This window comes from Artemia sp. Qi Xiang Cuo, chromosome 19, assembly GCF_049724085.1.
Source record: "Artemia sp. Qi Xiang Cuo chromosome 19, ASM4972408v1, whole genome shotgun sequence".
Lineage (NCBI taxonomy): Eukaryota > Metazoa > Arthropoda > Branchiopoda > Anostraca > Artemiidae > Artemia > Artemia sp. Qi Xiang Cuo.
This window is the reverse complement of record NC_142812.1, coordinates 8,626,723-8,640,445: the sequence shown is the minus strand read 5'-3', so window position 1 is coordinate 8,640,445 and position 13,723 is coordinate 8,626,723. Positions and strand designations below refer to the sequence as shown.

The 13,723-nt window shown below is 34.3% G+C and overlaps 1 protein-coding gene across 3 annotated transcripts in view; it reads left to right on the top strand.

Moving 5' to 3' along the window:
• Positions 1–13,723, top strand: part of inaE (inactivation no afterpotential E) — a 186,258-nt gene that overhangs the window by 136,123 nt on the left and 36,412 nt on the right. For all 3 annotated transcript variants that reach the window (XM_089105639.1, XM_089105638.1, XM_089105640.1), the window contains exons 9-12: positions 1,006–1,216; positions 5,027–5,104; positions 8,508–8,731; positions 12,506–12,647. In XM_089105639.1, the coding sequence (XP_088961765.1) occupies positions 1,006–1,216; positions 5,027–5,104; positions 8,508–8,731; positions 12,506–12,647 (655 nt within the window). The remainder of the gene's footprint in view (positions 1–1,005; positions 1,217–5,026; positions 5,105–8,507; positions 8,732–12,505; positions 12,648–13,723) is intronic.

Below are 13,723 nucleotides of genomic sequence, written 5' to 3'. Positions count from 1 at the left end.
CACATTTTTGGCTAGGTCGACTGTGGCTCAGCATACAGAATCACATCACTGAATCCTTTTCCAAACTAGATAATCTGACTCAAGGACTGGAGCTCCTGCCTTTATAGACACAGGATTAATTAATTTAGACGAGAAACAATTCAGAAATTAAACTTAAAAAATTTTTGAAAGCAACTTTAAGCGATTTATCAAAATCTAATACTGATTTTCAGCTCAAAATTTGATTTACGTAAAATTTTCCTCATAATCTGAATTTTTGCAGAAAATATTTAATAAAAGCAAAACCATAAAAAAAAGGAAAAAAAACAGCAAAGTCTATACAGAGATCTTAAGTGAAAGTTAATTTTCAAATCTCTTTTGTGCCTCATGGAGTCACTAAATATTAAAAATTCATCCAACTTTAACTAAAATTTTGAATTTCAAAATGAAAATATCCAATTTACAGAATCCCAGATTTTGAAATTCCCAAATTTCTAAGAATCTAAACCTCAAGAATCTAATTTTTAAATCCAAATAAAGAAGTTTCAGAAGGCCAAAACTCGAACATTGAAATTTCTTATTCAGCATACATTTTTGTTTTGAAAAACTTTTTTTTAACAGATTTTGTAACCTGTTTAATGTTTTGATTAAGAAATATCTATAAAAATCAGTGTATTTTCAAAGAGACCGTGCTTTCCCAATTATCAAAATTCCCAAGTTTCAAAAAATTCAAATTATTAGAATCTAAATTCAGATATTTCAGAAAGCAGAAAATCAGAGACAAAACTGGTTTAGCTTATAAAAATGTTAGTTTTTAGAATAACGCTTTTGATATGTGTTACTACCCGTTTAATTTTTTATAAAGATACTACTACTACTACTATTATACTACTACGACTACTACCATTCCTAGCAACTCACTACAGTACCAAGCGGCTTGAGGCAGCTTGGAAGAAACACTCATAAAAAACTAGTGTTTTCTTATAAGACACCTTGATTTTTATGATATATGATAAACTTTTTTAGGTGTTGCAAACAAGGTGAACTGCAACCGCTAGGTGATAACTGTTGTGCGTGCCATCTAGCTGCAGCCCAACATGTCATTGAAATGGATAACGATACAGAGATCTTGTATGCAAGTTTTGATTCAGATGTTGAAAAAACTGCCTTTTTTGTAGCTCTAGATTATTTGACCAAATCAATAGTAATTACTATTCGAGGAACATTGTCTACCCAGGTAAGTTCGATCTTCAGAACAAGAAAAACTTACCCAGGTAAGTTTTATGGCTTTTTTACCTGTGTTTCACAATATAATGCTGTGCTCTGTCTACTAAAGTACTGAAATATTTGCCCCACTCGTGGATTGTCTATCATACTTCCTAAGGACTACAACTTAGGGGGCCTGTAATTTTGTATGCCCCCGATGTGCTCTGTAACTGAGGCGCTATAAGTGTGGCTCGTGAGTGAAAATCCATTAGAGAAATTTTTCCCTTCTCTTAAACCTTAGCATATGCGTTTGAGAGTAATCGCTGATGAATCACAATAAGAATAGCTCAAGGAATGAGGTTATAAAATCACTTCTCTATAAACACTTTCTTTTATTTATTTATTAACACTGTAATATTCCCTACTTGTTTTGCTTGCTTTTTGTGTAAATGTGTTGTTATATATGTGGACACCTAATCACGGCCAAATTGAAGACCTTGAATGTTTCTTCTGTGGCGGAGAGTATTCACAGAATCACACGTGCCCTGCAAAAGGGAAGATATGCATTAGCTGCAGAAAACCCAACCATTTTACACGTGTCTGTCGTGGTAGCAAAAAGACTGTGAACATCATCAGTTCAGAAGCTAAAAAAAAACTAACCGTGATCTTGCTCTCCTTGAGTACCACAACAGACCGATCGATGGTCTAGCTTCCCCAGATCAGCTGCTAATGAGTAGAAACTTAAGATCACTAGTGTCTTGCACCATTGAGTACTTGTCTCCAAAAGTCGTGCCTATGTAGGAATTCATGTCCACAAGGAATAAAGAAAGGGAAAAATAGAAATGCTACAATGATCAATTTACCAAAAGCCTTAGTCCTCTGCAGATAGGCAAACAAGTTCGAGTAAGGTCCAACGATCAAATCTGGCAACCTGCAACAGTCCTCCGAGAATCAGATGCGACACGATTGTATTGTAGTACAAGCGAAAACAAACAGGCAATACCGCCGGAATAGAAAGCACTTGAAAATTGTGACTAAAGATGAGAAGAGTACGGATTCAAACACCGGCAGCTCGTCAGTACACGATTCATGGCATCGTTCTCAGGACTTACCCCAAATAGAGGACGTGCACTTTCGCCAAGCCAGCAAGCCAGAATCACCGGTCATCGTGGCCTAGGAAAACACTGTGGTCTCCCTGCCTTCCATGGCAGAACTCGACAACAGTTTTAGAAGTTCTGTTACTGCTAGGAGAGGTCGACAAGTCAAGCCACCGTCAAGAATATGATTGACTAGCTCTTGTGAAAAGAAGGGAAATTTATTACTCCCTACATGTTGTGCTTGCATTTTGTGTATGCACACTGTTATATATTGCTTGTGCTTTTGCTTGTGCTTGCTGTTATGTATTGCTTGTGCTTTGCTTATGGCTGCATTATTTCAGGTTTTGTAACCTGGGATTTGAAGTATATTCTTGAAGAGACAAATCATTACAATACCAAATGCGGTAAGCTTCATGTTTAATCCAACTAATCTAGCAAGCAAGGCCGTACCCAGAGGGGAGGGGGGTAGGGGGATTTGAAACCCCACCGAAATGTTTTTTTGACTCGTAAAAACGTAACAAAATGGATATAAAGAAATTTTGTATGCGTTTTTTGAATTTTTTTCTGTAGCCCCCCTCCCCCCAAAAAAAACTCTTTGAGTAAAACCCCCTCTGAAAAAAAATCCTGGGTACGGCCTTGCTAGTAAGTGAAAGGTAAAGAATGGGGACGAATTTATCTTGCCTTTCAAAAGTATAGCCTCTAATATCCACTTTCATGGCACAATTGCCACCACAGCATATTTGATGAATGAAACAATTTTAATTTACCAACACCTGACAGTTACCTTAAGAGCCACTCAAGACTTAGTGTTTCTTGATGCTCGATACAATTTCATATATATATATTGGTACCCTGGGGTGTTGGCGAGTCATTATTCTTGAAACGTATCGATTCTTTTGACACGAAAATTATATCCTTCGTTGAAAAATCAAAATTGTTGGAAAATCATCATTATTTGTTTCTATCATTGGTAATCTATCATGGTCGTGTCTTGTATCAATGATGCTATAAAAACAATTTTGACCATAATGTAAAGTGGTTGCGTCCCAAAATCGATTATACGTTGCTCTTTCCTTATTATATGGAAAGAATAAAACGTAACAAGTTATGTTAGATTCATACAGTTTATCATAGAAGCAAAAGAAGCATAAGGCGTTTACTCTTAATGCTTCTATGAAAAAATCGTACGCGATTGTTCTAAACAATAAAATGGGTTAAATACGGGTAAAAAACGGTAAGACGGGTAAAAAAAAAATTAAGCCAGAAATGGTAAGTGGCTGACCAAAAAAAATCTCCAGATGATTCACAGGCACCTCTAAATTTCAACGGTTTTACCTTCACCAAATAATTTCTTATGTTGGCCAAACAATGTTGGCCTTATGTTGGCCTGCCTCTTATTGGAGTTTGCCTCCTCCCCTCCCTGAAATAATTTTTTTTGCACGTGACTCCTCCGTGGGTGACAAAAATTGACGAGCCAAAAGACAAAAATATATATTACTGAGCTGTACAACTGTTTTAAAAAGTATGCTTTAATTCCATTGGTTTATTTTTGTGATGCATTTTTGTATGAGCTAGTTAAAGAATCAGATTATTTCGATGCACGGTCCTTACCCATTTTTCAGTTAATATGGTTTGAACTTCGTTCTATACCAGGATAGATGTCTCTTGATTTAAAATAAAAGTTCTATGAATCACCTTCAATCAATCACAATATGAATCACCTTCAATCACCTTCAGGATAGATGTCTCTTGATTTAAAATTAAATTTCTATGAATCACCTTCAAATAAAGATAAACATTCAATATGTCAAGTAAAATTAAAAAGAACTTCGGTCGAAGTTACTTGAGTTTTAGACAATTAATCTTTTCTTCAAAACGCGATAATATGAAAGACATGACCACAAAATATGTATGACGAATTCAATGAATATGAAAATATGACGAATTCGATAAAATACGGAAAAAAAAAATCATCAATACATAAAATCGCTTTCACTTTCAATTTAAAATATAAATGGTTGAAAATAGGCTCTTATAATGAAACATAAAAAAAATATGTGTATTGGCATGTAATTTGTAACTAACATATTGTGTTTGTTCTTAAAATTATCTCGTATTTTCATTGGTTTTTTATTCTTAATTTATTTAACATTATTAGCGTTTTAAGCTAATAATGATATTTATAAACTTTTTATTCACATTCTTTACATAAGTCAAAAATTTAAAAATTCAAAAAAGCCCAACACCTAATTTGCTCTTGTATGACATTTTAAGCTAATAAATTCATATTTTTGATGATTTTTTTTTTTTTTTTTTTTTTTTTTTTTTTTTTTTTTAACACGAAAGCATGATGATTATGTTTTTGATTAAGAATTCCATTTGAAAAAAAAAAATTCTTCCTGTTTCACAGATAATATTTGCAAACATTCTCTTATTGCCAAAACGATAAGTAGTTTTGAAATATTCAAAGATTTATGCCTTTGAAGCTTGATACTTTATTTTTTAATTATTACTTTTACTTGAATGCTTTATGTGCATTTATTTTTTAATTATCAATTTAAAGAAGAAAAATTAAAACTTTAAATTTTAATTAAATTTGAATTTTAAATAATTCAAATTTAAATGTAACTTCAACAGAATTAAATTTTTCAAAATAATGGTAAAATTATTTCCATAAAATTCTTTATTTATTTGCTATTAATAAAGTATATTTAGATACTTTAACTAAAAATACTTTATTTTAGGATATAATTACAGACTTGAAGGCTGAAGAGGATTTTATACCAATCTCCCCATTAAAAGAAGATTGGATTGGTCATGGGGTAAGTTATTTGCATAGTTCGCACATTGCTTGTTGAACTACCCGGCTGCACGTGCTGCTGGGAGCAGCAATAGCTTATTTGAAGATAATTATCATAGAGGGGCAGTAAAAAAAAATAGCCAAAAATATACTTTCTGTTACTTTGACCAGATGCAAATTCACCTTTCACTTATCGCTGATTTTATCACCGATCGCTGATTTCTTCGCCAATCGCTGATTTTATCACCAATCGCTGATTTTATCACCAATTGCTGATTTTATCACCAGTTGCTGATTTTATCATCAATCGCTGATTTTACCACCAATCGCTGATTTTATCACCAATCGCTGATTTTGTCACAAATTGCTCATTTATCACCAATCGCTGATTTCCTCACCAATCGCTGATTTTATCACCAATCGCTGGTTTGGCAATAACTTGAAAATAAAAATTACTTATTTGTGGTAGTGCCTCCTCTATCCCCGGGTTTTTCAGGGCTTCCCCGAATATCTCCGAAAGAGAATTTTGTAATCCGGAATCTCCCCAATCTGTAATTATACAAGCATTAAGACCTAACACTAATCGTTAATTTTCATTGAAGTTTATTTTTGGGAGATCTTTGAGAGCATCAGTCTCCTTCAGGAATTTGGGAAGGTCTTAAAAATTCGGAGAAAGTGAAAGAACTGGTTATAAACCCGCAATTATATACTTGGCTTTAAAATTTCATGCATTATTTAAAATTCGACACATTAGTAGAAGAGAAATTTAGCTGTAAGACATTCATTTTTGCAAAGAAGATCCAAGAAAGATTGTGGTATGGGGTAAAGGCGGGTCCTTGACAGTTACTTCCTTGAACACACAAAAACGACTGGCAAAAACAAATTATAAATATAAAATAGATTTAATAAAATAAATAATTGCTCTTGTGTGCTCATGGAAGCAGATGGTTAATTGTACATGTAAGTATTAATTGTATATATATATATATATATATATATATATATATATATATATATATATATATATATATATATATATATATATATATATATATATATATATATATATATATATATATATATATATATATATATATATATATATATATATATATATATATATATATATATATATATATATATATATATATATATATATATATATATATATATATATATATATATATATATATATATATATATATATATATATATATATATATATATATATATATATATATATATATATATATATATGTATTAGTAAGGTTGTTTTAGTTCTGTATCTATTTTTTAATTCATGTTCTTTTAGTTTTAGATTTAGATGGAGGAAGGGGTAATGGGTATGGGTATAACTAAAATGAGTATTTTAGTTTTATTTTTAGATTTAAATGGGTATCTGGAGAAATCTTAGGTAAAAACATGGGAAGCGTCGGTTGATTCACCCGCAACCACGTATTGCACTCCCGGCCGTGGGCATCGAATCAGGAGATAAATACCTGCGCAACGCAGACCATTGGTCAGCATGCGAAAAAGTTTTTTTTTGTTTTTTTAGATTCTAGTTGTTTTTCTTTCTTTTGTTTTCTTTCTCTTTTTTTAGTGCTGAAGATACCTTGTTGTATACGGGAAAAACATTCGTTTGATATATATTCGTATGACATATATTCGTTTGACATATAATCGTTGTTTTCTTCATATTATTTGAAAAAACTGCGTTCTCTAAAGAGTTAAAGAGGCTGAGTCACAAGTTCGAACCTTAAAACGTACAGGGATTAGGAGGTAAAGTTGGGGGGCTGCCGCCCCCCAAAACCCCGCTTCCGTGTATGAAAGGGGCTGTGCCCTCCTCAGTGCCTCGCTCTTTACGCTAAAGTTTGACTTTCTCACAACTCTTTTTTTTAACAATACAAACTTTAGCGTAAAGAGCGAGGCGTTGAGGAGGGCACAGCCCCTTTCATATACGGAAGCGGGGTTTTGGGGGGTGGCAGCCCCCAACTTTACCTCCTAATCCCTTTACGTTTTAAGGTTCGAACTTTTGACTCAGCCTCTTTAACTCTTTAGAAAACGTAGTTTTCTTCTAATAATTTCTGCACATTTTTGTACAGCTTATTACTTATTATTGCTTGACTAACTGTTAGCTGATCGTGTCAGGAGTTGAAGTTGGGGGTCTGTCGCCCCCCAAACCCCCCGATTTTGAAGATTCTTGTGTTAAGGCTTTTAATTCCTGAATACTCGAATCAAATGCACAGTAAGATTTTCTTTTTTCAACTTTTCTTCGAGCATGCGGGTATACGGCATGTTTTCAAAGCAGTGGAGACTTACCTGTAAGCTGAAGGCCGACAGTGATATTCTTCTGGAGACGCCTGTTGAGCCGAAGGATTTAATAGATTGGATTTAAAAAAGAAACTGAGTTTCTTTTTTAAACTTTAAATTCAATATATAAAAATTTTCTCTAACGAGGAATCGAACCCGGGTCTTCCGCCTGATAGTCAGGAAAAGCGACCACTATACCACAGAGACACGTTACAATATTTTTAGTCTGTGGTATCTATTTTTAACGCAAGCAAATCCCCACAGAACTTGATATTTGGTTTTTGGAAAACAGGGAAGGAGTGATCTGATTGAGCTGAAATTTTGAGGATAAGCTCCCAGGCCCCAGGAAAGCTTATCCTCTAAATTTCAGCCCGATCAGACAACGTTAGAAAGGGGCTGTGGTGGGAAAAATTAACATGGGCTCTTATAGGAAAACAAGGTTTTTCGTAAATGTAAATTCGGGGGATAATTTTTTCGGTCCGAAAATATCAAAAGGCCCTAACAGGTTGAATTCCGGCTCGAATGAGTCCTCATTCACCCAGATCCGTTGCCAACTGTGGGCCGTAGGCGTGGCTGATAAAAAAAAAGAAGAGAAATGAACATTAAGTTGCTATATTTGTTTTTTGGAAAACAGGGAAGGAGTGATCGGATTGAGCTGAAATTTCGAGGATAAGCTCATGGGCCCTAGGAAAGCTTAAACTTTAAATTTCAGCCCAATCGGACAACGTTAAAGGGGGGCTGTGGTCGGAGGGTCGAAATTTCCGGGCCACTTTTACCCATGAAAATAAAGTCGGAGGGGGTAAAATTTTGCACGTTTCTTAGTTGGAGCTTGGGCTACAAAATGCGATCACCGCTGTCTCTCTGCGACCGCTAGGACCGGATATCGCTTAACATTGTGGTGGGTTGCCTCTTTAACGAGGCACAAGTGTGCCTCCTTGACTGGCCATAGTCCCGTTTGTCATTTCCAGATTTATTTCTTTGTTTTGTCATGGCTGGTCAGTTTGGCTTTAGATCTTTTATTCAAACTCTCTATAAGTTCAAAAACACCTTCAGCGAGCCTTTGATGTAAAACCTTTTTAGTATTTGATTTTGCTATTGTACAACAACATTTTTAGGGTATAATTCAGGCGGCAACTTATGTAAAAAAAAAACTCGAAGATGAAGATTTGATTGCCAAAGCTCAAGCTGCTGATCCTGATCAGGGAACTAAGGATTTCAAACTGGTGGTTGTTGGCCACTCCCTTGGTGCCGGGACAGCAGCTATTCTCAGTGTACTTCTTCGACAAACATACGCCAATTTAGAGTGTTATTCATTTGCTCCGCCAGGAGGATTGCTCAGGTATGTTTTTTAATTTCAACACACCGTGTGTGGACATGCGCATAAGAGAATACTCAGCCCCATTTCCCTCCCAAAGAGTCTCGGTGTGCTTCAGTTTTACTTATATTATCTGTTGATTTCTATTTGATCTGCAGCTCTCTTCAAACAGATTCTAGCGTGTACGTCTGATCATGTGAATCCATTATTACTGGTGTTCAATTTCCCATTGAAACAAATATTCTAAGAATAATCAATACTCATGTCGTTATCGTTGTGAGTTTCTTTACCCTCTCTAGAAAAAAACAGCATTAAACTTCTAGATACTACTTTTGAAAAAAATTGAGTTCTTATTTATATCAGTCCTGAAAGTGCATTGCTTTATTTTACTCCCCTCCCCCCCCCAATGTGTAAAGCAAAATTATATCTACTTAACACATTTTTTATACGCTGACTCTTTTCTTCCCGGGATTTGCTGTCTGTGCCTTTGCTCCTTTGCCAGGGGCGTCGTTTGGGAGGGAGGCAAGGGGGCAGTTGGCCCCCCAATAATGTGTAGAAACAAATTATTATATATCCCATGCCCCTTGACTATACAGATATGGACCCCTCTTGCCCCCCCCCCCACAATAAAAATGCTGGAGATTTGCCCCTGTCCATTTCAAACAATTTAATATGAAAAATGTGATTTTTGTAGTCTCCAATGAGTGACAGTTTTTAGCCGAGTCAGACAGAGTATTCTAGGTAGCATGAGAGGCAGTCAGAGCAGTTGAGCCCAATATGGCTGATGGAGGGAATGGGATTTGAATGTTCCCAGAATTATGAAGGTTATAATTAGAATGATCAAAGACAACAGATGGACAAGAGGAACATTACTGTGTAGTTGAAGGAAAAAGAAAAGAAAGACTTGAGAGAATATAAAGAGACTTCAAATCAATTAAAGGCTTATAACTAGAATTATTTGTTTCAAAGATACGGTTCTTGGCTCCGTTGTGTACATTAGAAAGCGGGATCAGAGGGGAAGAGGTAGGAAGACAATCTTAGAATCGACTTACAAAACAAAGTATTCGAGCTTACTGAGAATTCCAAGATACCTCAACATCTTCATGTTAATTATATTAGTATGATGCATGAAGGAGAGATTCGCATCAAGAAGAATATCTAGGAACTGGACACATCGATTACCAGGTCTGCTGAGAGAACCCCTTGAAAAATGAATTTCAGACAGTTGTTGGCAAGTCTGAGAAATTCACGAGAAAATAATTAAAAAGCTCTACTATGAAATATTTAGAGCAAGGGGACTAGTGTCGAGCCATCGAATTATTCTCCCAAAAAAACTAACCATTATATACTTATCTCAGTTTCAAAACCTTATCAAGGTTTTGAACCAGGTTCAAACTTATCAGGGTCAAAACCTTCGCACCGTTTTTCTTATGATCAACATCTTTTGTTCAAAAATACACGTCCCAGTAATCTTTTTATTTACTGTTTTAAATTTGATCAGTATAATAGAGTAATACATTTCCTTAAAAAGATACCCTTCCCTCTCCCTGAGTTTTCTTTACTAGATTTATGCTAAGGGTTTTCAGCTTCCTAACGCCCGGTGTGTGCCCTTGAATACCTTCAGGTCAAGTCCCAGTCTCTAGAGTCAGAAATCCTGGTCCTACAGTCCGAGCGGCTGCTTGTATATCCATTGTCCAGTATCTCAGTTTCCCTTATGACTGTAGTGTTTAGGATACTGTCGTTAGCGAAAGCACCGAAAGTGTCCCCATCTTTTGGTGGCGATATAAATTGTTCAGCTTAGATGGGATTGAGGTGATAGAGACGACATCAAAATTTGGTTTTTGGTTTCAAACTGTAACAGTAATAATATTATTATAAATTAAATCAGTACTGGCCCTTGAACTGAGCCTTGCAGGATTCTGAACTCAACTATAGACGGTGAGCGGAAGAGAATATCCCTTCTAGGTATCCCTTCTGGAGGTAACCCTTCTAGAGAAAAAGGAGTCAAACCTAGCTCTCAAGTTTCCTCTTGTACCGTAAAGAGATAATTTGGAGAGTAGAATTTGAAGCATTTAGCGCCTGGAATCAGATCAGAAACAAGAGCCGAATGTAGAAAATTCAAAAGAGTAGCACATGCGCATTTTGTTCAGTGCTTAACTAAGAAGCGAAACTTAAATTCATGAACAAATTGTTTTACTTCTTAAAAGGCGGATGGACGGGAACTATTAAAAAAATTTGCTGAATAGAGGTAGTAAAGATATTGACCTATATTTGGCTGGATGACTCCGTTGCCCACTTTTATAGAAAACAATCCGTGGAGCTTGTCTAAGTGAAATGGGAAAGATTCGATTGTTGAAAGACAGATTTTATGATTCATTTTATTTACGATAGTAAAAATTCCATTCAACCATCTTAAATAATAATTAAATAATATTATTATTAAATTAATTATTAATATTATTATTATTATTGTTAAATAATCCTAAATAATAATTAAAAAAATGAATCTAAACGTCACATTTGGGACAAAAAAATATGAATCTCCATGGATCTTTCTCTCAACATTCTTTAGCTTTTTCATTCAAACTAATAACATACTTCCCTTGTAAAGATTTTGCAAAGTGAAAATTGCCATCTGATTGAACGAACAAATCTATTGAATCAAATTTCAAATACGAACATTGAACATTCAAAACGAAGCAATAAAAATTTCACTAATATACAAATAGACTAATTTACGAAGCTTTAAATCTAATATCGGTACTATTTAAATCTATTTAATATCGATTTACTATTTAATATCGATAAATATAATATCGAAGTTTAAAATATAATATCGGTTTTAATCTTCAGTACTCGAGTCAGGTTTCTTTATGTTATAAAATCAAGGAAGTAGCCCGCTAACTTCAGTCCCAAGATCTTAAAGCATCTAAAATTCTGGATCCCGATTGTTTTTTCTGGTCCAGCGGATCGTATCCTACTAAAACTGTTGAGCTGGGAGATAGTGTAGATGGGAGAAACTGGGAACATATCTTCGTTCGTTTACTACCTTCTATCCTTGGAAAACAAATAATTTAAAGTCATAAGAATTGAGAATTCATTTTTGCTAAAAGACACCCATTGTTGCTTAATTCTATGTTTCGGGAGATGCTCCGCCCATTCAATAGTGAGAATTTTTACTAAATCCAGCGACCCTTCTAAAAGTTAAGAAATAAAAGAGCAACTGCTATCCAAAAAGATATTAGAATATTGAAGTATGAAAGCCGGTCAAATGATATCATCAACATCATAAACACAATTACGCGATAAACACAATACGAATAACAATCATAAACATAATTCCGCGAATACTAGCCCTAATATTATGTAATTATATTAGATTTCAATGGGCCTCCCTTATAGCTGCTTACGTTACCGGGGATTAAGTTTATAACATGGTAAGCTTATCTAGACCAATCCACAAATCGGAACCAAGTTTACGGGCTTACGAACCTTACATAAACCAATGAGATTTGCAGGCTTAGTCAATGTCAAACCTCTCTAATATTTGAAGTCTTATAGTTATTGATTTTTTCAATAATTTTTAGTAATTTTAAAGCTGTTTAGAATTTTTGATATTCGTTATTTGTTGGTTATTTTTTTTAAGTCATCTCATTTAGAACTGCATTAATTACATTAATTGCCAGCTTTGTAAACTGGAATTACTTGTAAATGAACTAACATAGTTTTAGAATTCTTCTGGGACGTAATTTCAGTCCTTTTAGATATAATAACGACATCCCTACTTTCTTATTTCAGTTCCTCCCTGGCAGACTACACTAAAGAGTTTGTGACATCCTTTGTCCTCGGGAAAGATTTAGTGCCAAGGATAGGACTGTCACAGCTGGAAATGCTGAGGAAAGATATAATGGAAGTTCTTACTGAAACTAAGGAGCCAAAGGTAAAGCTCTTTCTTTTTAGGAGATAAAATAGAAAAACAAAAGTAATCAGTGGAAAAGTAAAAAGCGAATTAAAAAAAAAGAGTTACAAAGGTGTCAAACCTAAACGAGCAGAAATCACTATGAATGAAAGCCAAAATGAACAATAAAGCCCTCAAATCCTCTAAACAGATAGTTTGGTATTTGTGCTTTAAACAAAACTTAAAGGGCTGGAACTCTAACATACAGAACTTTTTTTTTTTTATATTATAATGTTGAGTATGTCGGCTCTGTTATTGTTTGGTTTCTCAATGCTTTCTTTTTTCTAGCACATTCTGTTTTATTTTTGTGAATTTCTGTGTTCTTGTGTATTTTCTCGGTTCCTTTGTTTTTACAGTTTCTACTTCAGTTTATTGTTTATTTTGTTTAGATTTCACGTCATTGTATCGTTAAATCCCTCAAAAAACTAAATCTCTTCTACCAAATAATCTATTGTATTATTGTAATGCTTGTAATGCTTGTATGCTTGTAAATATTGTTTTAGTATAAATAAGCTGATTGATTAATTGAATGTGTCAACTTGAATGTTTTGTTTAACCAAATAGCTTTTCTATAAATATGAAAGACTTGGATTTAATTTACTGTTTAATTTGCTTGATTCTAGGCTACTGTTTTTGAATTTAATCTGGTGGTTCAATTCACTAAAATACCTTGGTATTTCAAAACCAAAAATATGCAATTTCTTTAATCTTTACAAATACAGAAGATTTTCACCTCTTATATCTGGAAAATAATTAGAAATGCTTATTTATCATATTTGGTGCCAAGACTCTACTGAACATACTGCATTTTGGTCAAGCATGCATTACTTATCTCAGCTGTGCTTAGTTGAACGCTTAGGTTGTAGAAATGGTGCAAGCATTAGCGTAAAAAAGTGAACATATCTAGTGAAAACAACCGTATCTGTCTTTTTTTTGCACATTCCGTACGTTACGTCTGAGAGATTGGCTTAATAAACTCTTAATAGTAGTAACCAGTTACCACCACAGCCACTACTCTCTCTTAAGGTTCTCGGCACACGTAGCTGATTTCGGGAACC